The sequence below is a fragment of the Bubalus bubalis genome, chromosome 23, assembly GCF_019923935.1.
Source record: "Bubalus bubalis isolate 160015118507 breed Murrah chromosome 23, NDDB_SH_1, whole genome shotgun sequence".
Taxonomy (NCBI): Eukaryota; Metazoa; Chordata; class Mammalia; order Artiodactyla; family Bovidae; genus Bubalus; species Bubalus bubalis.
In genome coordinates, this window is record NC_059179.1 from 39,644,793 (window position 1) to 39,669,486 (window position 24,694).

A 24,694-nucleotide genomic window follows, 5' to 3' on the forward strand; every position below is an offset into this window, starting at 1 on the left:
CTCCTTCACATTTGGGCAATTCTAAAATTAAATTATCCATGCCCCTCAAAGAGATATTTATACAAAGTACTTTGTAAATTATAGTTTCTAGTTTATCTGCAGTTATTTAAAAAATAGCCCCTCTCCCAAAACAGACCCAATTTAGGTAGGCATAAGCCTAGGTTTCATATGGCATTTAAATACCACACTAATTAACCACAACTTGGAATGACACATTGTTAAAATGTCATAATTATTCACATAATTTCCTTATTTGAAAGTGGAAGAGATAATACAATCTGTAGTGATCTATCTGAACATAGTCTAAGTAAGACATTTTATTACTACACACAGAATTCTTATTTAACAAAACCCACTCATTTGAACCTCTGAAGGGTTTATATAAATAGTAAAAGTCTAAATCATTTCTGTATCTTTTCAATACATACAAAAATACAAATTCAATGTTTATAATGTATTAAGTGGAAGCCCAAATGCTGATTTTTCAATGAATAGGTAAGATATAATTTGGGCACACCTGTTAGAGAGGTGTTTAGACAATTTACTAAATTCTTTTTATGCTTTTTCTGTTTATTGAGCATAATCTTTACTAATAGCACTACCAAAGATCAATCCAGAAATGGTAAACTTATGGTTCCCATTACTTGTGGACTCTAATGAGATTTTACTATACTAATATTCAACAGAGATGGCTGGATGGCATCACCAACTCGATGGAAATTAGTTTGAGCAAGCTCCAGGAGTTGGTGATGGACAGAGAAGCCTGGCATGCTGCAGTCCATGGGGTCACAAAGAGTTGGACACGACTGAGCGACTGAACTGAATATTCAACAGAACATACATTTTTAGAAGGATGCAAATTTCTACTCCTCCATATCCAGAAATTAAATTTTAATCCAGCAAAGCAAATGGATGTTTATCACTTATACAGAACACAGAAATAGGTCCTGAATACATGTAAACTTCATATACCTTAACTAATAACATAAAACAAAATGGAATTTCCTATTTCATGGCAGCCTGGAAGGATAATTATGTAATAAATGACAATAAGAAAAAGTCACTCATATAGTCTAGTCTTTATTGAAAGACTTAACTTCAACTGTTGTTTACAGCTTTGGCTTAAGTTGGCCAGTCATTTCAGCCTCTCACTGCCAGCAGACATGAAAATCAAGTGGTAATGGCATGAGGGGAAATACTAGTAGAGAGATCAGAGCAAAGGTGGTAGTCAGAAACACATCACCAAAAATAAATCTCCAAGTGATTATGAAATAAACATTTTCTTGCTTGCCAAAGAATCTTTGCTGTTTTTAATGAACATGGAAAAGGCGACGATTCTTAGGCTTAAATTGGATCGCGATAGCACTGACTTCCCTGTTATAAACTAGTCTTGAGTCTGCGTTAGCTTGATAGTTGTGTTTTAAAATGGTACATTTCATTTGGATAAGTAGCTTTATATTTTAAAAACCATTTAATAAGAAATATTAATAATTTCCATTAACTGAACTGAGCACATAATCTTGTTCTTTCAGATTAAGATGAAAAGACTTCAGTCACATGTTTACTATGCAGTATTAACTAGTCTGGTGTTGCAACAAGCTACTTAATTTACTGGCAGACCAAAAAAGGCAAACTGAGAGTTTAGTTCAAGTTTCACATATATTTAAGAAAAATTAAACTAGGAGGCATAATTGAATAATTTGAGTGTTCTCCTTATAAAATATAAAGTAAATTTTCCATAATGTCCCCCAAAGATACTAACCATGAACAAAAGAAATAAGGGTAAATTTTATAATAGATGGATGTAATAAATGAATACTGTGGTTAAAACTAAAGTCCCATAAAAAATTTGGCCTGAAGACGAACAACTTCAGACTCTGTAAATTTTCATATTTAATAAATTTCTAAATGGGGGAAGAAGGAAAATACCAAAATTACTGTGGAGACCAATTTACAAAACCATTATTTTAAAGCTAATTATAAGACTTCAAAAGTTTAAAAACCAGTAATTTGTGGGTGCTAACTGTATCTTATAGTATAACTGTAAAGAGTTTTTTTTTATTTTGGTGCCCAGACTTCAAAACATTTCAAATACACTGCCTAAACATTTGCACCCCCTAGCTGTTAGAATTCAAATAGAATTTTTCTTTTACATTCCTGTTATGATAGAAATTTGAGGCAGATTTTATGAACATGGCCTGAAAAATACCTCAGAATCAAGTGTTAATCTTACCCAATCAAATCATTTACAAACTCTGCACTCATACAGCTCAGGTTCTGTTCAGACTTGTCATCCCATGCACACTACCCACAAGGAAAAAATTAATTAAAAATAAAAGTCACAACTCTGTGTACTATTTAAGCTGAATATCCAATTATAAACTGGTACATCAAACTGTCTAAATAAGATGTTTTAACAATCTTGTTAAAAAAATTCTTGGGCAAAATATATCTAATTTTAAAAAACACCCCAAGATTTTTTAAAAACACTTGTACTATACAACTTATAGGAACCTTGAAATAGGCTTACAAGGTTTTAATCAAGGTATTTACATACCAGATGATGTAAAGCAAAAAGAGGAAAAAAGAAAAAAAAAAAATCTAATTTCCAATGACATTTTAAAATGTACTAATGCATCAGATTTGTATGAAATTAAAATTAAGGCTTTTTCTGTCATTTGTATAATTTTAATCTTACATAGTAGCCAACCTTGGAAACGTCCGTCTTAAACATTCTTACTCATCCATTGCATTCAATGCAGTGGAGTGTGTTAAGTGTTACTTCAAATAATTACATTGTTGCTACTTCTATGTTGAAGCATGCTTTTAAAACACTGTATTCAATATTTACAATGTATATCATTTAAAGTTCATGTAAAAGCATAGGTATGACTGTCTGACTTTAATACAAACACCACACTTGGGATTTTCCCCCCAAAATGAAATGTAGTTTACTACAGTTTTAATTATGAACACTTTTTAAAGTTTTAAAAATATGTCTTAATGTGGACCACCAACATTTGCTCAAGTCAGACAATGCTGTTCCTTATTTAGGTTACAAAATTTCTTTTATCAGTCTGGTTTCAGTTTCTTTAGGCACAGAGAAAGTATTTCCTCCAAAGCGACTCCAAAATCATGCATTTCTTCTCAATATCACTTTTTTTTTCCTGCTGACTTCGAATGTGGTCCACCTCAGGGGAGGGGAGGGGAGTATCAAAATTCAGGATGAACTTATATGTGATTCCCAGTTTTTCACGATCCTCCCTTTTTTGCTCTTTTAAAAACACAGTGAGTTAAAATACTGAACAGCAAGATAAAAATGGAATAGTATCTAAGAATCAAAATGTATTACCCATTTCTCCTATTATATCAAAATTTGTAGTCAGAATTTTTTATTCACTTTATTTTAGTTTTTATACACAAAGAAAAATCATGTTCATATCCATCATGAACAAAAACTTAAAAAGGCAGAACTAGAAGACATGTGTCCTTCACCAAAGCAAAGCTGTGCTAAAGGTTCCAAACATTTCAATTTTTAAAATAAATATTTTCATTTTCCGATGTCTACTTTCATGTCTTCAGAGTGTCACAAGGAAATTGAAGCTATCATGAATTACATTTTGTTTAGAGTCCCCGCTCACTGTGTTTGGTAACTGGCCATGCCATATCCAGCTTGGTTGGGAGGAGGTATTACAGGGGGAGGGGCTTGTCCTTGGGGAGGCTGAGCACCAAATCCACCCATCCAAGCAGCTGAAGGTGATTGACTTGGAAGAAAGAAAGAAAGAAAAAGAAAAAACTTCAGCAAACACAAATAAAAAAAATCATCTATACATTTACACAGAAATCAAGCAGAGCCTAATCACAGAATAGACAAGAAATCAAGATACCTACAACAAAGCGCAAAGTAATAAATGTTACATATCTAGCCATATATGCAAAATATGTTTTAATATTGTCTTAAATTTTTGTTTAGAGAACATAATGTTGTCTGATAAGTATCTAAAAGCTGATTTTTTAAAAAAAAATAACAAATGATTCAACACATCTACCCTCCAAATACTGCACACATAGTAAATACGTATATCAATTTATAAGCAATTTAAAAAACACATGTTTACATTGGAAGGGGGAGGAGCAACTGCTGAGAATAAAGATCTAGGCTGGCCCAGGGGGAAAAAGTACAAGAACAACGCAACTGACCCATAAAACAAAAAGGGTAAGCTGCTTTGTATTAGATAAATCTTGGGCGACTTCTCACACAAGGTAATAGGCATGAAGCATTCAATTTCTGAACATAAATAAGACAAAAGATCTTTTCCATACAAAAGTAAATAAATAGATAAAACGGTGTATTAGAAATATAAGTCAAACTCTACCAACTGCTCACAGAGCGAGTAGGACACATCAAATGCTATCCCAACCTCCCTTTCCACCTAGATTATAAAAAGCAAAGTTTTAGCATTTTTCATAAGGCTTCTACAATGCTTATAATACCACATAGTTCAATGTATTTAATTTACAAAGATTCTCCCCAGTAAAACATAATTTTAGATTCCTTTTGCTGGAACTTTATCTGTTTCTACACTGGAAAAACTCAAACTACTTACTCTACTCCAAATCCTTGTTGATTCCATGGCTGCCCGTATACTCCATAAGGCGGTACTTGCCATCCATTTGCCATATACTGTCCATACTGTTGTGGGTTTCCATAAACTTGGCTCCACTGGCCCCACTGACTATAGTCAACCTAGGAAAAAGCAAATTACTGTTTTAGGAAACGAGTAAGAAACACAGTATTTGAAGAAAGTGGGAGACAAGGAAGAGAAAAACTAAGTAAGCACCCTTATGTGAATAGGACTCTGTTATTTATCATGTCTAAGTTTATTGGGGTGGTGACACCTGTGAAAAGAAAGTATTAAGATTCAGTTAATACCGTAAAATAATCACTTTTGAAATAGCATTAATAAAATCAACTGAAAGCAGCTATATGCTTTATTTTTTGTTTGCTTTCTTTTACAGACTTTCTAAAGCTCTTATGTAGATATGTAAGATGGAAACCTTAAAAAGTGCTATGAAAAATCGAATTACCTGTTGAAAGTTTTTAGTCATATCAGGAGATTCTTTACCCCAATAGCATTTAACAACATGTCCTTCAATTGTAGTACCATTCACCGAAACAATAGCATGAGCCGCACTTTCATGGGTAGAAAATCTGAGAGGAAGAGAAGGAGGTGTTTTTTTTTTTAAACTTAGTAATACAGAAACCCCTTAGCTTAAACCTATCAACTTGGTATTTTCCTAAAGCACATCATGTAGGCAGTTTAAAGTTCTATATTGCAAAGAAGTACTAAATTAACAAACACATACTTGAGGGGATCAAATAATATAACTGAAGGGAATGGATCACATGTAAGGTAGAATTATACCTGACAAATGAATAGCCCTTTTCTGGAAAAACTCTGATTTCCATAATTTGCCCAAATGGTGAGAAGGTCTGCCTCATAAGCTGATCTGAAAAATAAACATACAAAAAATGTAAAAATATTTAAGGTTCATGTTATCAAGAAATTACTACTAATGATGATGAAGCTCCACAGAGAAGGGAACTAGGAAAAAAGATTCACTATACCTGTTAAGCCAGAAGCAATTCCTCCACAGTACACAGTACAGTTTTTTGGACTTGACTGGTTTACTACATCTTCAAATCTCAACTGCTTAGTGTTATCTGTATGTAGAAAGAAAGAAAAAAGTGTTGACGGTTATACAGCATTATAAAATGGGTTACTTAATACTATAAAGATATGAGATATGCCTCACTGTGGGGAGAAACAGAACTTTTTTCTCCTTGACACTATTGATTTGACCTATGAAACCAGCTGGTTCACAGCCTCAAATATACTTACATCAAAGCCCAGTTATTTTCAGATAAATATATTGAAAATTAAATGAGTCTTACGATGCCAACAAAACTAAATTTTAAGAAATGAAGACTATATGAATAGATGATTTTGTGAAGTACCCTTAAAAACATATAAAAGCAGACACATCTTACTTTCTTGTGTACTTTTAGGTGCAGGCGGTTTACGTGTGGCCCAATTGGTTCTGATCTGACGACCACCCAACCACTGACCTCCCATATGCACAATTGCATTTTCTGCATCCTGTGAAGGAAATAAAGAAAAGAGCTATTACCAACACAGAAAATAAAGGTATACAAGACTCACTAAGATGAAATAAAATGTTGGCATTTCTGGATACAAAAATCTTATCAGTAAGTGACTCATTACAGCAATGTTTATTTATACATTTTAAGATACTAGGAACAGCATTTAAGCATCAAGGGAAATTTATAATTCAAACATGAAAGGAGAAAAATCATAATCCCACTTATAACCAAGAAAAGGGACACAGTTGTTTTTAAATATCTTGTTGATCTGTAACATAACATTTACTGTAGAGTATCTAAAAACTCTTGATATTATGGTGTAAATTATCTTATCCCTTACCAAATCTACATTCTAATAGCAACGGATTATGATTATGACAGGGCTTCCCAGGTGATGTTAGTGATAAAGAACCTGCCTGCCAATGCAGGAGACTAAGAGAGAAGGGTTTGATCTCTGGGTCAGGAAGATCCCTTGGAGGAGGACAGAGCAACCCACTCCAGTATTCTTGCCTGGAGAATCCCATGGACAGAGAATCCTGGTGGGCTATAGTCCCTGGGATCACAAAGAGCTGGACACAACTGAAGTGACTTAGCACATAGGCATACACACACGACTATGACACAAGATTTAAAGCTTAAGACAAAAAGCTTCTGCACTGATTTAGAATGTTTTAAAAAAAACCTTTTTTCTGGCCATGCCACATGGCATGCAAGATCTTAGGTCCCCACCCAGAGATCAAATCCATACGCTCTGCAATGGAACTGCAGAGTCCTAATCACTGGAACGCCAAGGGAATTCCCCCAAAAATGAGTTTAGATTATAGAGGTTAATGTGCATTTGCAATGAATCTAAGCAAAAACAGAACATGACTCCAAGGCCTTCCCTGGTGGTCCAGTGCCTGGGATTCGGGGCTCCCAATGCAGGGGGCTGGGACCAATCCCTGGTCAGGGAACTAGATCCTGTATGCCTCCAACTAAAGAGCCTGCATGCGCAGGGAAAACTAGGAATCACACGTACCACAACTAAGACTCAGAACAGCCAAAAAAAATACAACGCTCGTCCCTTTATCTTCCTGCTTCAATAGAACGTGCAATTTGGTGTTGAAACTGCTCCAAAATGTTAATATCAAAGCCCATTATATTATCTGATGTTACAGTTAATGCAAATGCTTAGATATTTGGTGCCTTTTTCTTAAATACATGCAAAAATCAATATGAATTGCCTAAAATTTCATTTACATAACTTGCTGTAGTCATTACCATCCCAGCTACAAAAATACAGATAATATAATTAAAAAGTTAAAATTGAGATTTTCATGGTTAAGACAAATATAATTTACCTTCCCTCCAAATTCTGAGGTTAGCTCATGCGTCCTAATTTTGAGTTTTATTTCTAACACATCTTACCCATACCAAGTCACAACCACAAACTTCAATATTCTCCCTTATCATCACCTTATAACCAGCCTATCTTTTCCCATTTATTTCCAAGCTTATGGGAAAAAAAAAAAGAACTATGTTCTATTACTCAAACAAACAAAATCACACAATCATCGTGTTTGTTGTTAACATTCAAAAACATTTACTGATGACTGAATTTTGTATTAAATTCAAATCGAGCCGACAGAACATACCAGTTTATTATAAAAAGACACAAAGCCATAGCCTTTGGATTTTCCAGTTGCCATGTCTTTAACTACTCGGGCATCCCTGTGAAAAGAAGCACAGCTAAATGAGGGAAGTGAGAGTCATCCTCAAAATAAAAACTAAAAGGAACCACACACACTGTATTGTGAGCATTTTTTTAAATAAAATTTCAGTTAGCCCTAATTAACTACAGCCATTCCTGAACTCTCCCTAACGCTTCTTTACCTGTTAGAAAAAAGCAGTAGGACAAAAACATGTAATAAACATGCAACCTAATCAAATAGCCTGTGCTTTCTAAACTAAATGCTCAAATCTGAAGATTAATAGGAACAATAGTTTCCTTTGCTAATATTCTATCGGCTAGTGTCCGCTAAGGTTTACTGGTTCTATAAATTACTGTAACAATGCTAACTACTTTACCATGCAAACTCTAAATAGTTAAATGTTTTCTGCCTAGTGATACAAAATATATGAAATATTAAAAAATTGAAAAAGAGGAAAAAATAGGAATTAAAAAGGCATACATGGCCTGTTAACAGATTTCTTTATTTTTCTTGGTCAATTCTCTACCATCATTTTGGAGTTTGGGCAGCTGTAAATTTTGAAAAATTGACATTTTCAGAAATTTAAGAAAGGAGAATAAAAAACTAACAACAATGCTAAGCACACCAGTACGAAAACAACAGATTTACACAGAAATTTTAGTGAGTAAGTTAAAATGATTGGAAATATAGAACTCCACTGAATATAGAATGTTAAAATGTAAATACTAAAATATGTATATATAAATAATGTATAATAATAATAAATAGAAATGAGAAAAAAATCTACAACTGAGTTCCAGTGTGCACAGTTCCTTGCAGTTAGCCTTCAAGATCCTGTCCATTCTTATGAGCAATTCTGCAAAATAACCAGAATGCTATTACTTTTAATTGTGACTTGGACTTTAGAAAAACTGCAGGTCTCAGGTATAAATAAAGATTGAAAAACAGCAACCTGTATTATTTTTTACACTGATTTTAAAAACAGTACTACTTACCACATTTATTAGAGATTAAAAAGCAAAGCAAATATCAAAATAGAAAATTAAGAATTACATCTATCAAATAAAATCTACAGAACAACAAACTGTAGAGAGAAATATTGTTGTTCTTAGGTGAAACATATTTTTGTAAAGTACTAAAACATTTAACTTAAATCTACAGGAAATAAATACATAAAATAATGTGATTTTAACTAGATAAATTGTGATAAACATTTTACAGAACTTGTAACCACTTTTAATTTTCCAATATATTAGATCAAGTAACAATACAGTAAAATCTGAGCATAAACTTTGTTTAAAAAAATAAATAAACCACAATTTGGCCCTAACTAGCAGAATCAAACACCATAATCTACTAATTAATCCCACATTTATGGCTCAGACATTGAAACATATTAATACTGTAATAGTGCTACTTTTCAGCTAAAATATCAAAACACATTTATCATTATAATAACATATACATTTCTAATTTCACAATATACCCAAGGATTTCCCTACTTTTCCCCACTTATAAATTCCTTCTATAAAACTTTAATACACAACGGAAATCACATTTAATTTTGGTTAACCGGTATCTTTAACAACCAAATTTTGAAAACATTTGACAAAAGCTAGACTTTATAATAGGCATTACCACCCAAACATCTGCTTTAAAGATAACAAATAGAATCACTTAAAATTTTTTCACATGTTATACACAGGATTAGATGAAAACAAGACCCCAAAACATTGAAATGACATTAACATTTTCAACAACATCTACTAATCAAAAAAACCAAACAAACAACAAACAAAAAAAATCACACTAACTAGGGAAAGAAACTCTTAACTCTGATACAAGTTCATCATATACACTTTTGCCTATTGCTATTGAATATAGTATTGATTATGATACTTACGATATTTTACCAAAGGGGGCAAATGCTGATTTGATATCTTCTGTTGTAATTTCTGGACTCAAATCTCCAACAAACACGTGGAAATGATCTGAAATCAAAGCATTTAGTAATCAAATATTTAAGAAGTCAGGGACTAAACCTTTTTTAGGCAACACTAAAAGGAAGAAAAAGCCCTATGTGAGCTGGTAATGCTGCCAGGATAATTTCAGAACTCTTCCGTAAAATGCAGCAGGAGTACTTACTGGAAGTATCTTTTTTCTGGCTACTTGGTGTTGTTGCCCAGTTTACTTTGACCTCCTAAAAATAAAGATTATATTTCATAAAATTATTAGGCATGTCATTATGATTCATAACGCTTACCACTTATTAAATCATTTATCAAGCAGAATGAATTTTGGTAAAAGCACTAAGCTGAAGAAAACAAAACCATCACTTGGCAGAGCTGAGTATTTGCTTAAAAACTTGCTAAGAAAGAACACAAACTAATCTGACATGCAGATAGATATACTCATAAGGTGCCATTATTTATGATCTTACCTTTCCCAAAATTTTTCTCCCATTCATAGCAGCTAACGCAGCAGCTGCATCTCTGTGCTCATAAAATTCCACAAAGCAATATGGGTCATTGCTTGTATGCTGCAAAACAGAAAACCCAACAGAAGAGTTGACCCTTCTGCTGTCGGGTTGCTGAGAAGAAAATCCAGGAAAAAACATTACTGATAGCTAGGAATGTACGAGGTGAGATTGTATAAGCTTATGAAAGCCTAACACTTTACAAAGCCAAACACTTTATAAGATTTACACCTATACTTGGCTTTGTACCTCAGAATATTGTTGTACTCAAACAGAACTACAAAGCAGTAGAGAATCATGACTATCAGTATTAAATAAAAATATAGGATTCTGGTGAAATGTTAAATATAAAACAGAAGTTTATACTAAACAAAACAAGCTCAGATCTGAGAGATGAGGACCACGCCTTACCACTGCTCTCCTCTCCCAACATTATTTTCAAAAGGATGAACTCTATTTAAGCATCATAATCCTTCATAAACTGTATCCCATGACTATAAAAAAATACAGAAATGAACCAACTTTACAAACTTTATTCCTGATCAAAACTAGGATTAGTACTATACATGATGAAACAAGATGATGTATTTCTCTGGATAAGGAAGGAATAAGAATGGAAACTGAAAAATTTCAGATTTATAATCAAGTGTTGAAATGAAATCCCTTTCAAAAGCTTTGAAAGCATTGGAGATTCTATACACTTTGAATTTGGCCTTCCAAAGACCAGAAAAATGTACTAGTGATTACAAAAAGGTTTTCTGAAAATGTGTCTGAATAAAATATTCCAAGGCAAAGCTATTTTACATCAGAAAATGCCAATATAAGAGTGTCTAATACAACACCAATAAATATTAAATAAACAATATAAGATTATCAACAATAAATAACAAAAAAACACAACAATATAAAAGTACCTAAATTATAGCAACTATATCACTTATGAACCAAAATGGAAATGAATTTTTGTAAGACAGCAACCTACAATGAACAGCTATACAATTGTACAAATATGTTTTATGTAGGCTAAAAATATTCATCACTGTTCAATGTAAAATACACTAAAAATAATATTTAAAATGTGGCAATTCCAGTTGCACTTACAAGGGATTAAAAATACCAGATAAAATAAAGCTCTTTTCAACAACCACTGTTTTTCATTCCAGGAAAGTTTTAGAAGAAAAATCCAAAATAAGACGTCTAAAACAATAGTGGTGAAGCAACCAGAAGGCATTTCCTTGAGGGAAAAAAAGTGTAATCGTTAATACTGACAAGAAAACTGTGGGCTCTCATACAAAACCCTACTGTGGCCACGTGAACGTGAGCACTGCTGTACTTGCGAGGCAGAGAAAGGAAACGGGTAAAGGCGCCAAAGAGAAGCACACATTCAAATTCCTTTGGTGAAAAAGAGTTGACATTTACCAGTAACATTCACTGAAGAAAGGATCTCAAGTAAGATGCTAAATCTGTGCTAGTCAGCTTTCCTCCTTATCCTGCCTCTTTTGCCCTGATGGTCTCAAAGGAAAACGTGGATACCTAGTAAAATGTACAGGAATCCAATGGTAGCGTATAACTGTGACAGGCTTCAGGTAATTAGTCTACTTGTGCATACTGACTGCAGATTTCTCTAACTAGTAGTAGGTCAGATCCCATTCAATGTACGTACATACATGTGTACACACACTTAGATATTCGTATCACACTGCATTTCATCTCACTTAAGACACCATTGATTTTTTTTGTCACTGTCAGAGATGTTAAAATTTTTTAACATTTGCCTTAGAATTGGTAATATACACTTATTATAGTATATGGAGGTGGAGCTTCCCAGGTGGCGCTAGTGGTAAAGAATCTGCCTGCCAATGGAAGAACCCTTAAGAAACTCAAGTTTGATCCCTGGGTTGGGAAGATCCCCCGGAGGAGGGCGTGGCAACCCACTCCAGTATCCTTGCCTGGAGACTCCCATGGACAGAGGAGCCTGGCAGGCTACAGTCCATGGGGTGGCAAAGAGCCAGACACGACACAGCATCTGAGCACACACATACACACATGTATACAGGGAAAGCAGCTAGAGTCTAAGATAAAATATCTAAAGTAGAACATCATAAGGGCAAGAAAGAGATTTCTCACACACTGAAATGAAATTGATGAAAGGAAACCAGTACTCGGCAGTGGAGTTCATGGCCTTTGAAAGCTTTCCATTTACACCACTACCAAGGGACGCTATGGGGGCTTCCCTGGCGGTCCAGTGGTTAAGACCCATGCTTCCAAGGCAAGGGGCACGGGTTAGATCCCTAACATGCCACATGCTGTGCACCCAAAGGGAAAAAAAGTTTAAAACCAACTGTGTCCTTACCTTGATGTTGTCACCAATTTTTGTTGGATGACATAAATATCAAAGCAGAGAAATATGAGACTTTAAAACTATTTACAAGTTCAAGTGTAGGAGTTGTACAACATGGATAAATTATTAAAGTTCACTTCAAACCCTTCTACCCTCAAGTGGCTGATTGTGCGTAAAAGTTCATAATAAAAACAACAACAACAACAAAACAACCAACAAATGTTTCTCAAAACACTTTCTAGTGACTTTCCACTTTCTCACATTCCATTCTTTCCTAAACACACTCCAGTCAGTTTCTAACCCAACCACGGCAAGGAAATTTTGTGCTGAGCTCACCAATGACCTCTCTGCCATCTTTGTGATCCCTTTTCTTCCTCATCTTGACTTTCAAGCAGAATTCAACACAGTTGACAACTCTCCTCCTCTTCTCAATGTTCTCCTCTAGATTCACCATATGCTCTTGGTTTTCCTATTTCCTCACTGGAAATCTTTCTGAAGGCATTTTCCCCTCTTAACTCAAACTATCACTGTCACTTAAGTGTTGAGGAAAGCCTGGCGAGCTGCAGTTCACAGGGTCACAAAGAGTCGGACATGACTTAGCGGCTGAACGGCAAGTGCTGAGATGCACCAGGGCTCGCAACTAGACCCCCCTACTCTCTCCTCTCTCAGCGCTATCTCTAGCTCTATGAACCACATCTTATCCAGTCCCATGGCTTCAAATATCACTGCAAGCCAGTATCATCAGCATTGCTCTCCCCAGAGTTCCAAAATATTTATCCAACTGCCTATATATAACGTCCATTTATTGATATATGTCTAAAATACATCTTAAATTTAACACTGCCAACACAGAGCGTGATTCTCACCACTCCCCCATCCATCCTGTGCCCCCTTCAGTCATGTTCATTTTAGCAAATAAACAGCATTACCACCCACACAACCACAAACAAGAATTTTAGGGGGTTTTCTTGATGTCTTCATTTCCCTGTGTCCCATGGCCAATCCAGTCCCATCGACACTGTGTCCAAAATTCATCTCAAATTTATCTACCTCTACTTCTGTGGCTACCACTCTAAAGAACAAGTCCCCCACAGCATCTCTTACCTTGACTAGTGAAACAGACACAGCTAGTTTCCTTCTCCTTCAGCCCTTGCCCCCTACAATCCATCCTCCCTACAACAGTTATTTTCCAGTCACCTTTAAAATGCATGTAAGACTAGAGAAAATCCAAGCCCCGCAATGAGGACCCAGCACAGCCCCTCCCCCGAAATCAAACAGGAATACTTTACCACCCTACCGGGTGCAACCACAGTAAGATCCAAGCACCCTGTCATGGCCGGTACTGCCCTACTGATTCCAAACCCTGCCTGCCTACTCATTTCCTTCCCATCATTCAGCAGGCTCCAGCCACCCTGGTCTTTGGTTCCTCAAACACCCAAGCTAACTACCAACTCAAGGCTTTTGTATGGGCTGTTCCCTCTGCCTCCAGCTCTTAATGTAGACAGCACCATCTTGTTATTCCCATCTCAGCTCAAAGAGGTGATGATTTCTGACAGCAATCATTACCAGGCTGGTCCCATACCCAACATCCACAGTCTGAAAAAGACTCATTTGATCCTTTAAAATTTGGCTGAGTCAACTACCCGCTGACGAGAGAGATTTCTGGATCACAGACCATAACCAAAAAGCCTCAACATTCAATTAGACAACTTCCGTTCCCATCTCCTTATGAACCTTTATTATTACATTCACAAAACAGATACCAACGGCAGCAGGACGCCTCCCCTCACCGCCCAGGCTACACGGCACCAACACTCCACTCATCATCACGGAACTGTTTTATCTCTTCAAAGCTCTTATCCCTGTCCAGAATCACTGTTCACAGTTTTCCACGACAGTTTACTGTTGTTGACAATACTCTCATTAATATGTGAACCCTTGGGCACCCTGCTGGTCTAGCTCTGCAGTATGTTCCCAATGCTCTGAACGGTGCCAAGTACAAAGGAAATGTTTGATGAATGAAAAGAGAGAATGAGTAATAATCAAAGACAGGAAGAAAGAAGAGGTAATATACCAGACAGAGAGAAAATTACTGTTAGGTAGGAAAGGAGATCAAAAGGCTACTTTGCTTTACAGGTTTTAACAGTTTCTCCCGTCTCAGGACATCACACAAGCTCCTCAACACAGCTCTGGCCCCTGATGAATGCTCCTGCCTTATCTCCTGGCATCTCAGAAGATGAATCCCATTCCAAACTTAACCATGTTATGGTTTTTATTTTTCTCTCAATCTCACAAGAACTCCCACTCTCTGTCTACCGGGCTGGATCAACATTCTTCTACCTGGATTCCCTTCTTCCTCAGATTCCTATCTAGCCAGTTTCCATTACCCTTTCTGAATCCTCCAAGAACCCTCCCCTGACTGGAGGCTGTGTGGACCCATATGCTCCTAGAGCACTGGAAACCGCCAGCTTCCCCAGCATTTGCTATCCTATTACCATTCGTGCCTGTTGACGCCTCTGTCTCCCTCACTAGACTGGAAAATTCTACAGGGCTAGGAACTGTTTTATTCACCACTGTATCCCTAGCACTTACCATGGCACCTGGCACAAACTGAATAGTCCAAAAAAAAAAAAAAAGTGTTAACAAATAAAAAAGAAGAAGAGAATAAACTGAAACACAAGTCATTGACCAGCAAAGTATAAAAAGTAAGGTTTTGAGGGGGGAAAAAAGGAAAATAAATTAACAATTCAATTCAGACTCCTGCCTTCATCAAGCTGCTCAGGCAGCATTTACTAACAATGCTCAGGATGCCTGTGTGGCACTATGGTCATAATAAGCCAATGTTCTGCACACACCACCCCATGAAATTCAAGTGTAACATTCTTACTGTAAATAGATGAAATATCACCTAGTTTCTCAGTATTTTGAGATAAGCTCTAATAATTTTTTATAACCACCTGAAGACAGCAGCATCATGAAGGACTATTTGAAAATAAGGGCAGACACTTTGTCCTCTCAACTTCTAAACCTAATTTGTCAGTCAAAGCAAACAAGTCAACACAACAAACACTAATCTTTCCATCTAGTATCCTGAAGCCTAAATTGATACAAATCAACTCATGTATCTCAAAATGTTAAACAGTATGCTAACTGTCAGCACCTGGAACGGGGAAGCTCTTACCTCTGTGATCATTTTACAGCTTTTACAGGGTCCAATCTGACTGAATAACTGAAGAATAAGAACTTCTGTCACATCTCTGGAGAGGTTACCTACGTATCTGTATAGGAAGAGAAAAAAAAAAAAACAAAAAACTATCAGCAATTTCCCTTCAGCTCTGGCTCTAAAGCATTATCATTTACACATCATCTTTTATTTCAACTTCCTCTCTCCAATAAAATTTTTCCAATTAAGCCTGATTCTTTGTGTGTAAGATTAACTCTCACCTAGGAAAGCATAACTTCTTAGGGCACTAAAGTATCACTTTAAAAGACTTTATAAAGAGCAAATCAATCTGATTTTGCACCCCAAAGCCTATATATCATTTTCTCATCTGTTAGAATAAAAATAATAATTTAAACCAGTCTCAAGAAAACTACAATGTTTAGATGTGAAAGACAATTCAAAATAATGTATAACACACACAGTACCATAAATATTGACTCATTAAAACACCCAATCATAGAGGGGTATCAGATATAAGGTTAGTTTATCTTAGACCCTCAACCAAAGCAATTACGTGAACAAAGAACAGAATCAAAGTTATAGCAAAACACACAAGAGATTGAAGGATTTTTTTGTGTCTTGGTAATAAGACTGTCATTGATGGTATGTCTTCATTATTTTGTTTCAGGAGAGCAGAGTAAAATAACAAAATTTCCTCAATTAAAATGCATCAGAATCAACAAAATACATCTTTATGTAGATAACAAAGCAAATATAAAGATTTCTCTAGAAATTCAGAAAAAATTAAAGACAAATTCAGGCATACTTTTGACTATAACATATCTAAAAATTTGTCTTTTTAAAATTACAAGTTGAATATATATATATTGTATAAGAAATTTAATATACAGGTTAAGTTTAAATGAAAAGAACACTGCCACTCAAAGATGACCACCTTGTATCATGGACCTATCTCAATTTAGCTGAATAAACTTTTTAAGTCTTTCCGGTACGCAGTGTATAATTCCTAAAACTCACATCTGTTATGATCCTCATAAACCAAACAATATTTGTAAAATTTAAACACTGTTTCTTCTGGAAAGGAAAACAAACTTTATTTTCCTAACTGTAATAACATCTGGAAACAATGTATTGAGACCAATATAAGCCTTGCATCTACAGTTGCCAGAGTTTAAGCTGGGACACTCTGAAAGGGAAAACAAGACTGAGAAAAGTAAGGTTAAGTGTAAAAGAAGAAAATCTGATTAAGAACCAACAGCAATTTTCTTGTTTACCTAAGAATTTCATCGTAATGGGTCCTAATAACTTTAACACACTCTAAAAATGAAACCTAAGTCCAATGTTACTTGAATGGAAGACTAAACAAGTGACCAACTGGTTGAGGTCCACTATGTTACCTTTTTTGTTACAAGGATGGGGAACACATGTATACCTGTGGCGGATTCATTTTGATATTTGGCAAAACTAATAGAGTTATGTAAAGTTTAAAAATAAAATAAAATTAAAAAAAAATAAAATAAATAAATAAATAAATAAAGAGCAGACCCATGAGTAGGCTGTGCAGGACACACTCCCAGCAGTAGTGAAAGGTTACAGACGTTTGAGCTAGCCAGACAATCACCTGTCTCCTTTCTTTTTTCTTTTAAACCCATAGGGGTTTGTGAGTCTGAATCCTTGGAATTTTTTATACAAGGTAGACCTAGCTATAAAGAACAGTGACCTTGGTCTCTGAAGTGTTAAAACTCATTTAACCTAAATAGTAATAGTTAGCTCATTTCTAAGTGGAGAAGTTAATGGCAACCCACTCCAGTATTCTTGCCTACAGAATCCTATGGACAGGGCTGCTGTCCATAGGGTCACACAGAGTCGGACACAACTGAAGCACTGGAGAAGGAAATGGCAACCCACTCCAGTGTTCTTGCCTGGAGAATCCCAGGGACAGAGGAGCCTGGTGGGCTGCTGTCTATGGGGTCGCACAGAGTCAGACACAACTGAAGCGACTTAGCAGCAGCAGCAGCAGCTCATTTCTAAGAGAACAGGAGTTTCACCTATCAAAGCTAACTAGTAACAAAGTAAAGAGTATCGCTTTTATGTAACAAATTGTAAATGATTTAAATAATTTTAAATTTGTATGAGTGTTTAAACATCTTTCCAGGAAAAACTCCAATGTTACTTGAACGGAGTCCAGGGTGCATGGGCATCCTGTTTCATAGGATCTTTATTTCAAGTCAATCTATTTCTCATCAATACAGATTCTGAAGAATTTCTAAAGGCACATTTAGATATATTAATTTACATTTCGAGCAACAAAGAGCAAAAGGTTAATTTTAGGATGTCATGAAATACTTATAGAAAAAGTCCAGTTTTAAAGTTTCCTATTTTTCAAATATTTTCACTAAAAGTTCCGTGGTAAAGCAGCAAACTCCAGAAGCTAATATAAAATTGGCCTTCCATAACCACATGTAAGACATCTAAATCTGACAGGATAAAAAGGATATAATTCAACACATAATTTCACCTAAATTATACCCAAATCTCAAGACTGCCTTTTCCTTCACTCAGAGTTCTGTAATTCATTCATCTACATTTGCCTTCATCCTCCATACAACTTAATACAAAAATATCTCGTAACTTTTAAAACACTATACTATACAGCTTAAATACCGTGACATTATCATAAAGTTTCTGTCCCAAAATAAATACTAACAAAAATATTCAAGGCTTGATCTGGCAAAAATATCACGTCTTGGTAGTATACTGAAATATTACCCTTTCTCCTTCTAAATTATACGTCATTTCTACACTTTCTTTCTGCTTTGGTTATGAGGCAGTCAACATATTCTAACAGTCCAAGGATTTAAATATAAAATTTCTACTTGAAGAACACAGAATAACAGAAAAAGACAAATAGCTCAAACGCTCGTACCTGACAATTCAAAGAGAAAATACTTAGGGAATTCTGAAACACTTTTTAACTCAAGGTGGGGAAAAAGCATACGTTAGGTCTATTTTGTCTTCTAAGAACAGGAACTGTAGGAATTAACACATTAAAAATGGAAAATGGTGTCTTTATCCCTAACATCAGGGTTAAAATCAAATTTGAGACCAGAACTTGGCAGTTTCACAGTAGGCAAAAGTCCACATTGCCAAACTACTTCCTATGTCAAACTGCGCAGAATTTTAAGAACACCATCCCTTTCAGAAGACTAATCACACTTTTCATCACTGACTGTGCTCTACTCTGAAAAGATTAGCCCTACAAAGGTCAAAATTAACGGCATTTTACATAAGATGCTATGGCTAAGTAACATTTTTGGTTTTGTTCTTGCAAATTCTTACGTAAGAGAAGATTTTGCAACAATATCCTTCAATGGGCCTCTAATGAACTGATCAATTTATCAATATTTCATTTTAGGAAAGAGGCAGAGCAGAAGAAAGGTACAGGACGTATAAGTGAACTGATCAACTATATAAGGAATATCAACACACACACACACACACACACACATACATTTTAGAGAAACAGAATACAATTAAATTGAATGAGAGGCTTAATTTAATTTCAGGCCCAATACAGCCAAACCCTTGGTAGAGTAATCAATTTTATAATTGGATTTAATAGTATTTACTTCTGCTATTGCCCTTGGATGGTCAGATTATACCCTAAATCAATGGTTTATTTCCTCCTTTTGACTGAGTCTCTATTAGGAAGAAAACAGCCTACAAGATGGCTCTGCACACCATGGTATAACCCCAGACCCACAATTCCTATTCATTGTGGTACATCGAATAGATGAAGAAAATGAAGCTACAGTAGAGCACAATTACCATTTAATGCTGTATAACAGATGCAGAAATACCATGGATCAAATCACTGCACTCAAAGTTACCCACAACACAAATCTGAAATGTGAATCCTACAAGGCAGGTGTTGGGCAGTTCACTTCCAACACCAGTTTTACACAGAATTTTTCTCATTTGTTTTTTTAGATCCCAAATTACCCAATATATATTAGCTCCCCCCACCTCCCGCAAATGTCAAATGAGAACAAAGAACATCAGAAAACAGACCTTCAAAGCAACTATATGACAAACTTTAGGCTCAACATCAAAGCAATTCTATATCACTTTAAATACCATCAAATAAATTAGTAATACTGTAGGTAATGAATATTTAAAGACCTACCTAGGCTATAAACACCATATTGTTTTCTGATGATAGAACCATATGTCTTAGCTTGTGTGTGTCTGCAGGAAAAAAACCTCACTAGTAACACACAGGCATTTTAAGGAAACAGTTTAAGATAAACTTTGTTAAGAGTACATTGTTTTAAAACATACCAACCACTTTAAAGCCCAAACCAAAGATCACAATGTAAAATAAAAGAAGGATCTCCATAAATAAACAAAACCCCTACTAGATATCAATCTCTAAAATCACCTTCAAATTTTTCATCATGTTACTTGTAGCTAAAAGAACCTTTTAAGAATACGTAAAATATGCATTACTTTTATTAAAATCTGACAAAAATGCAATTGTGAAACATTTGCTTTTATTTCAAAATTGTACGTTTGAGGTTTAATATATATATATATATAAATCAACAGACCACACCATGTATGACCATGTCTGCCTATATATAATTTTAAATCAATCAGGATTTCTTAAAAAACGGACTTAATATTAAATTTAGTGAAAAGAAGTAAAATCATTGTAAAATAGTTGAGTACCTCTTACGTTCCAGGCAGGGGTAAGACCTAGGAAGATGTAGCAGTCCTTGTCTAAAAAAAAAAAAACAACAAACCTTCCCATGGAGAAGAGTGGGAGCAGGAAAAAGGAAGAAGAGCGAACATGTGCTGACATCTGACATGCAGGCACAACCAGGCTCAAGATGTTTCAGTACTTATATGTATACATGTCACATTTTTAGACAGCTGTAAACATACTGAGAAAGAACAGGAGTTTGGAGAAGGTCGAGGTAAGAATTCTTAAGTGACGAATTAGTCTGTGGAGTAAGGTCTGATAGAGATGGAAGAGAAGGCAGATGCAAAGTAGTTATATGAATTAAGGCTACTGCAATAGCATTTTATTTCGCATGATAAGAACCAGGAATTCTTCATAAGAAACAGATACAGTTGAAGTGAAAGGTGCCTCAAGAATTTACCAATTATTCAGAAGCTATTATGATGCAATAATGATATTTCAGAGTTTTAAATACAATGTAACTTTTCTCTTTGTTAAATACATGCTTGCTAGGCCTAAATTCAGCCTTCCCAGATGCTTCCTTCCAAGAACACATTGCTAACTAAATCCCAAGTCTTGGCTTCAACAGATGTCAAGAGGACAAATTTCAAGCTTGTCCCAATTCTCTCTTCTGGGAAAAGACAGCAGAAATGGAAGACAGCACAGAACACACACTGAAAACTTCTCCTAAGCAGGCTTTTTATCCAAGCATTTGATGTGCTTAAGCTGGCCTCAAATTCTCAGAAAGAACAGCGGATACTTTAGGGAGACATTAGAGAAACAGGAACAAAAAAGTGTAATCTCCCCCCTCCCAACAAGACAAGAAGCCAAACTTGTACCAATATTGAACACAGATATCTACCTTCTTGACCGAACACACTTTGCTAGGAGTACAGAAGAGAAACTGGTCAAACTTCTGAGTACCGATCCACCTTCGTGTTCCCCCCAAAGTAATGTAACCAACAGATAGTAGAGCCAAGTGGACTATGATCCTATCAATACCAGGCAGAGAGGGAAGAGAAAACAAAGCAGCGGCCTGGCTGACTCCCTGCACCGGGGGCAGGTGTGCTGAGCTTCGAAACGTTAGGAAAACCCAAGGTACCCAACTTAAACATGTAACTAGGAATTACTCACACTTCCAAAAAAAAAGGCAGGAAAAAAAGAAAGGAGTGCCACACCATTTGCAAAGGAATGCAAATGCTGAGTCATTACTTCAGTAGAAAGGCAAGGAAACTCGAAAAAGCAATTCGAAGATGAAATTCATTCATTACACTGGGCTTCAGGTAAAGAGCAACAGCAAGATCGAAGAAAGAGCGCTCAAAAGACACACATTGAAGAGCCGATTAAAAAAAAAAACAAAAAACAAAACACCTCTATTTATCCAACTCTGAAGGTCTCGACCCAAAAAACAGATTAGGAGGAGATAACACCAATGAGAGCAAAAGCAGTTTAACAACTGGTTGGCAGTTTAGCGTAGGTAGCGCTCAAAGTAAACTTCATCATCCAAGAAGGGAAAAGATGCTCCGGCGGCAAGAGGCATCCCTTTCTCACTCTCAAAGTAGCGGGCGCTGGGCGAGTGTTTCTGACAGCGTGGGCGCGGGCACGGGCACGTGGGGCAGAGTAGGGGCTAGAGTTGCAGGCGAGCGTCCGGCTTCCTCCGGGAGTTCAACTTAGGGAGAAGAGCCGGCAGCGACTGGAGCCGGGGACATGGAGGGCGCGAGTGCCGATTCCTCGCGACCCACAGGGGGAGGTGGCTGCGATCCCACCCCCAGGCCCACCCCCACCAGGCCCGGCCCCCATGGTCGGGCGGGGGTTGGGGGGGGGACCCGCAGCTCCCGGCCCAGCCCAGGGATCCCAAAGCAGACGGAGAGCAGGAGCTCTCCCGGGCCTGACAGGCTCTGCCGTGCAGACACCCAGCTTAGGAAGGGGGTGCAAAGAAGGGCGCTAGAGGGAAAGGTCGAAGCGAGCCCCGGACCCCAGGAAGTGACTGTATTTGGGGGGGAAGGGAGGGCTTCCCTTCCAAGGAAAAAAGGGACAGATGAGGAATGCACTTCGCGTCCGCGCCACCGCGGCCAAGGATCCACCGAGAAGTCCCAGGTTCGGCCCCGCACTCCTGCTCCCTCCCACAGCGTCCCGCGGTGCCAGGCGGTCTCCCAGCGCCTGGTACCCCCTCCGTCTCGGGTACTCACAGAGTCCGGGGCTGCCCGTCGTCTTCCATCATGGTGGGTGCGACGGAGCGATCCCGGGACAAGGGGGAGGGCAGGGCCGGGGAGGGGAGGGGGTGGGGAGGAAGGGGAGGGGGGCTCCGGGCACCGGTTGGGGACAGAGGAAAAGGCACCGAACCCTGCTCTCGGGCTTTCTCCCCCCAGCCCGCTCCGGACACTGCGCTCCAACCAGGAGGAGCAGGAGGAGGAGGAGGATGGACAAAATGGCCGCCGCCACCAGCCAGGCAGGAAACGGGGCAGAGCGCAGGCGCGGCCCGCCAGGTCACTGCTCAGGCCGGCGGCGACGACCTGCAAGGGGGATCGCTAAGAGGGGAGGAAGACGGGCCGCTGAGGGAACCCGGTGCGGTGTCACGGCGAACCACGTCGTCGCTGTGCGCCGGCCGGTCGGCGAAACCCAGCCAGCTCGAGTCAAAAGAAAAAAGAGAGAGAGAACCTCCGGGAAGGTGATGTGTCTGTGAATTGTGGTCCTAGAAATGAGAGAGGGAATCACTTCTCCAGAGGACTTCTGGGAACTGTAGTTCAAAGGAGACGGCCGGCACCAGCGGGGCGCTGGGACGCGGAGAAGAGACTTCTGGGTAGTGTAGTCGTCTGTGAGGCGTGCGCCGACCAGGAAGTCGGTGTGCTGGGAGGGGAGCGGGGGGAGAATAAAAGCTACAGTAAGAGGCGGGGAAACGAGGTGGGGGGAAGCCCCGTCTCGGAGGTAGACTACAAGTCCCAGAGTGCCTCGCGCTGGGGGCTGTCCTAGCACTGCTCCTGGCATTTTAAAGCTCTTCTGTTGGCTCTGCGGGAGCTGCCGCTCCGCCTCCATCCAGCTTGAGAGCGGTTTCTTCAATTGCGGCTAAAGTCAGTGCTCTGACTCCGCGTGGTGTCCGAGCCCTTTGGGGCGTTCTGACCCCCAGTATTAACCAAAACGGCCGGCCTCCTGTCATCAACCGCTACCCCGCGCGACGGGCGAAGATGATAGAGTGGACTTTGGACCCTCGCTGAGCTGCAAGCTACCCTCACCGGGCCCCACCCCCGACTTTCCCAACTGCCAGCCGCGTCCTGTGGGCGCGTTTTCCCTCAAATAGGTATTCGAGCCTGGGTTGGCGGCGTGTAAATTGCTCTGGGGGTTGTGCTCAGTCGTGTTCGACTCTGCGACCTCTGTAGCCCGCCAGGATCCCCTGTGCATGGGACGTTCCAGGCAAGAATACTGGAATGGGGTTGCCATTTCCTCAGGGATCGAATCTGCGTCTCCTGTATTGGCAGGCGGATTCTTTACCACTGAGCCACCAGGGAAGCCCCAGGGAAAATTGCTTTACAAGTTTCGAAGATCTCTCCATCCGAGTGTTCACTAGTCGGATAAGGCGATGAGAAGAGCAGGGGGTTTATAGAACCATGTTGTTAAGGATTGGCACAGGCTGAGGAGTTTGGGCTTTGTCTTCTAGTCCATAAAAAGCTATTCAAGGGATTTATTCTCTGAACTGGACCTGGGTACAGGACTGTATTTATCATAATGCAGTTCATCATTGGATCCGTGCCTCTAACAGTCTTAGTGGCTTAAAACGACAGGAATGTATTGTCTTACAATTCTGAACTGAGTTTCACTGGACTATAACCAAGGTATTGGCAGGACTGGTAAAAAAAAAAAAAAAAAAAAAGAATGGTTGCAAGAGATGAGATGAGGATGAATAGGTGGAGCACAGGTCATTTTTACCCAGTGGTGAAATTATTCTGTGTGGTATTGTAATGGTGGATCCCATAGAATGTACAACACAGAGTGAATGCTAATGTAAACTATGAACTGTTAGTGAGTAATCATATGTCAACATTGGCCCATTGTTTGCAACAAATGTACGACATAAATGCAAGATAGTAACAATAGGGG

At 38.0% G+C, this 24,694-nt stretch overlaps 2 protein-coding genes across 11 annotated transcripts; one reads left to right on the forward strand and one right to left on the reverse strand.

Annotated features, from left to right (window-relative positions):
• Positions 1-3,375: 3,375 nt before the first annotated feature.
• Positions 3,376-22,972, reverse strand: TIAL1 (TIA1 cytotoxic granule associated RNA binding protein like 1). Of its 10 annotated transcripts, none has more exons than XM_006048441.3 (14): positions 22,792-22,807; positions 20,590-20,640; positions 20,045-20,106; positions 15,856-15,952; positions 10,298-10,447; positions 10,003-10,057; positions 9,761-9,848; positions 7,801-7,876; positions 6,053-6,161; positions 5,630-5,725; positions 5,427-5,511; positions 5,089-5,212; positions 4,608-4,747; positions 3,376-3,764 (listed from the first exon to the last, which is right to left on the reverse strand). In XM_006048441.3, exons 4-14 carry the CDS (start codon positions 15,865-15,867, stop codon positions 3,638-3,640), a joined length of 1,062 nt encoding a protein of 353 aa, XP_006048503.1. In that variant the 5' UTR covers positions 15,868-15,952; positions 20,045-20,106; positions 20,590-20,640; positions 22,792-22,807; the 3' UTR covers positions 3,376-3,637. The 10 variants fall into 10 exon arrangements, with proteins under 10 accessions (XP_006048503.1, XP_025130048.1, XP_006048504.1 ...); XM_025274263.3 differs by lacking the exon at positions 22,792-22,807 and adding an exon at positions 10,745-10,827 and having other exon boundaries at positions 10,298-10,396; positions 20,590-20,646; XM_006048442.3 differs by lacking the exon at positions 20,590-20,640 and having other exon boundaries at positions 22,792-22,972.
• LOC123331445 (translation initiation factor IF-2) lies at positions 22,120-24,688 on the forward strand. The gene is made up of 2 exons (XM_044935338.2): positions 22,120-22,699; positions 22,972-24,688. Exons 1-2 carry the CDS (start codon positions 22,310-22,312, stop codon positions 23,272-23,274), a joined length of 693 nt encoding a protein of 230 aa, XP_044791273.1. The 5' UTR covers positions 22,120-22,309; the 3' UTR covers positions 23,275-24,688.
• The last annotated feature ends 6 nt before the right edge of the window (positions 24,689-24,694 follow it).

Excerpts from the sequence above, each read along its gene's own strand:
- LOC123331445 (XM_044935338.2), top strand. The coding sequence starts at position 22,310 with ATGGAGGGCGCGAGTGCCGATTCCTCGCGACCCACAGGGGGAGGTGGC. Across the intron at positions 22,700-22,971 it reads GATCCACCGAGAAGTCCCAG|CCCGCTCCGGACACTGCGCT; the intron begins GTTCGGCCCCGC and ends TTCTCCCCCCAG.
- TIAL1 (XM_006048436.3), bottom strand. The coding sequence starts at position 22,823 with ATGATGGAAGACGACGGGCAGCCCCGGACTCT. Across the intron at positions 10,058-10,297 it reads GGAGAAAAATTTTGGGAAAG|GAGGTCAAAGTAAACTGGGC; the intron begins GTAAGATCATAA and ends CTTTATTTTTAG. Across the intron at positions 7,877-9,760 it reads GCCCCCTTTGGTAAAATATC|GGATGCCCGAGTAGTTAAAG; the intron begins GTAAGTATCATA and ends TTCTTTTCACAG.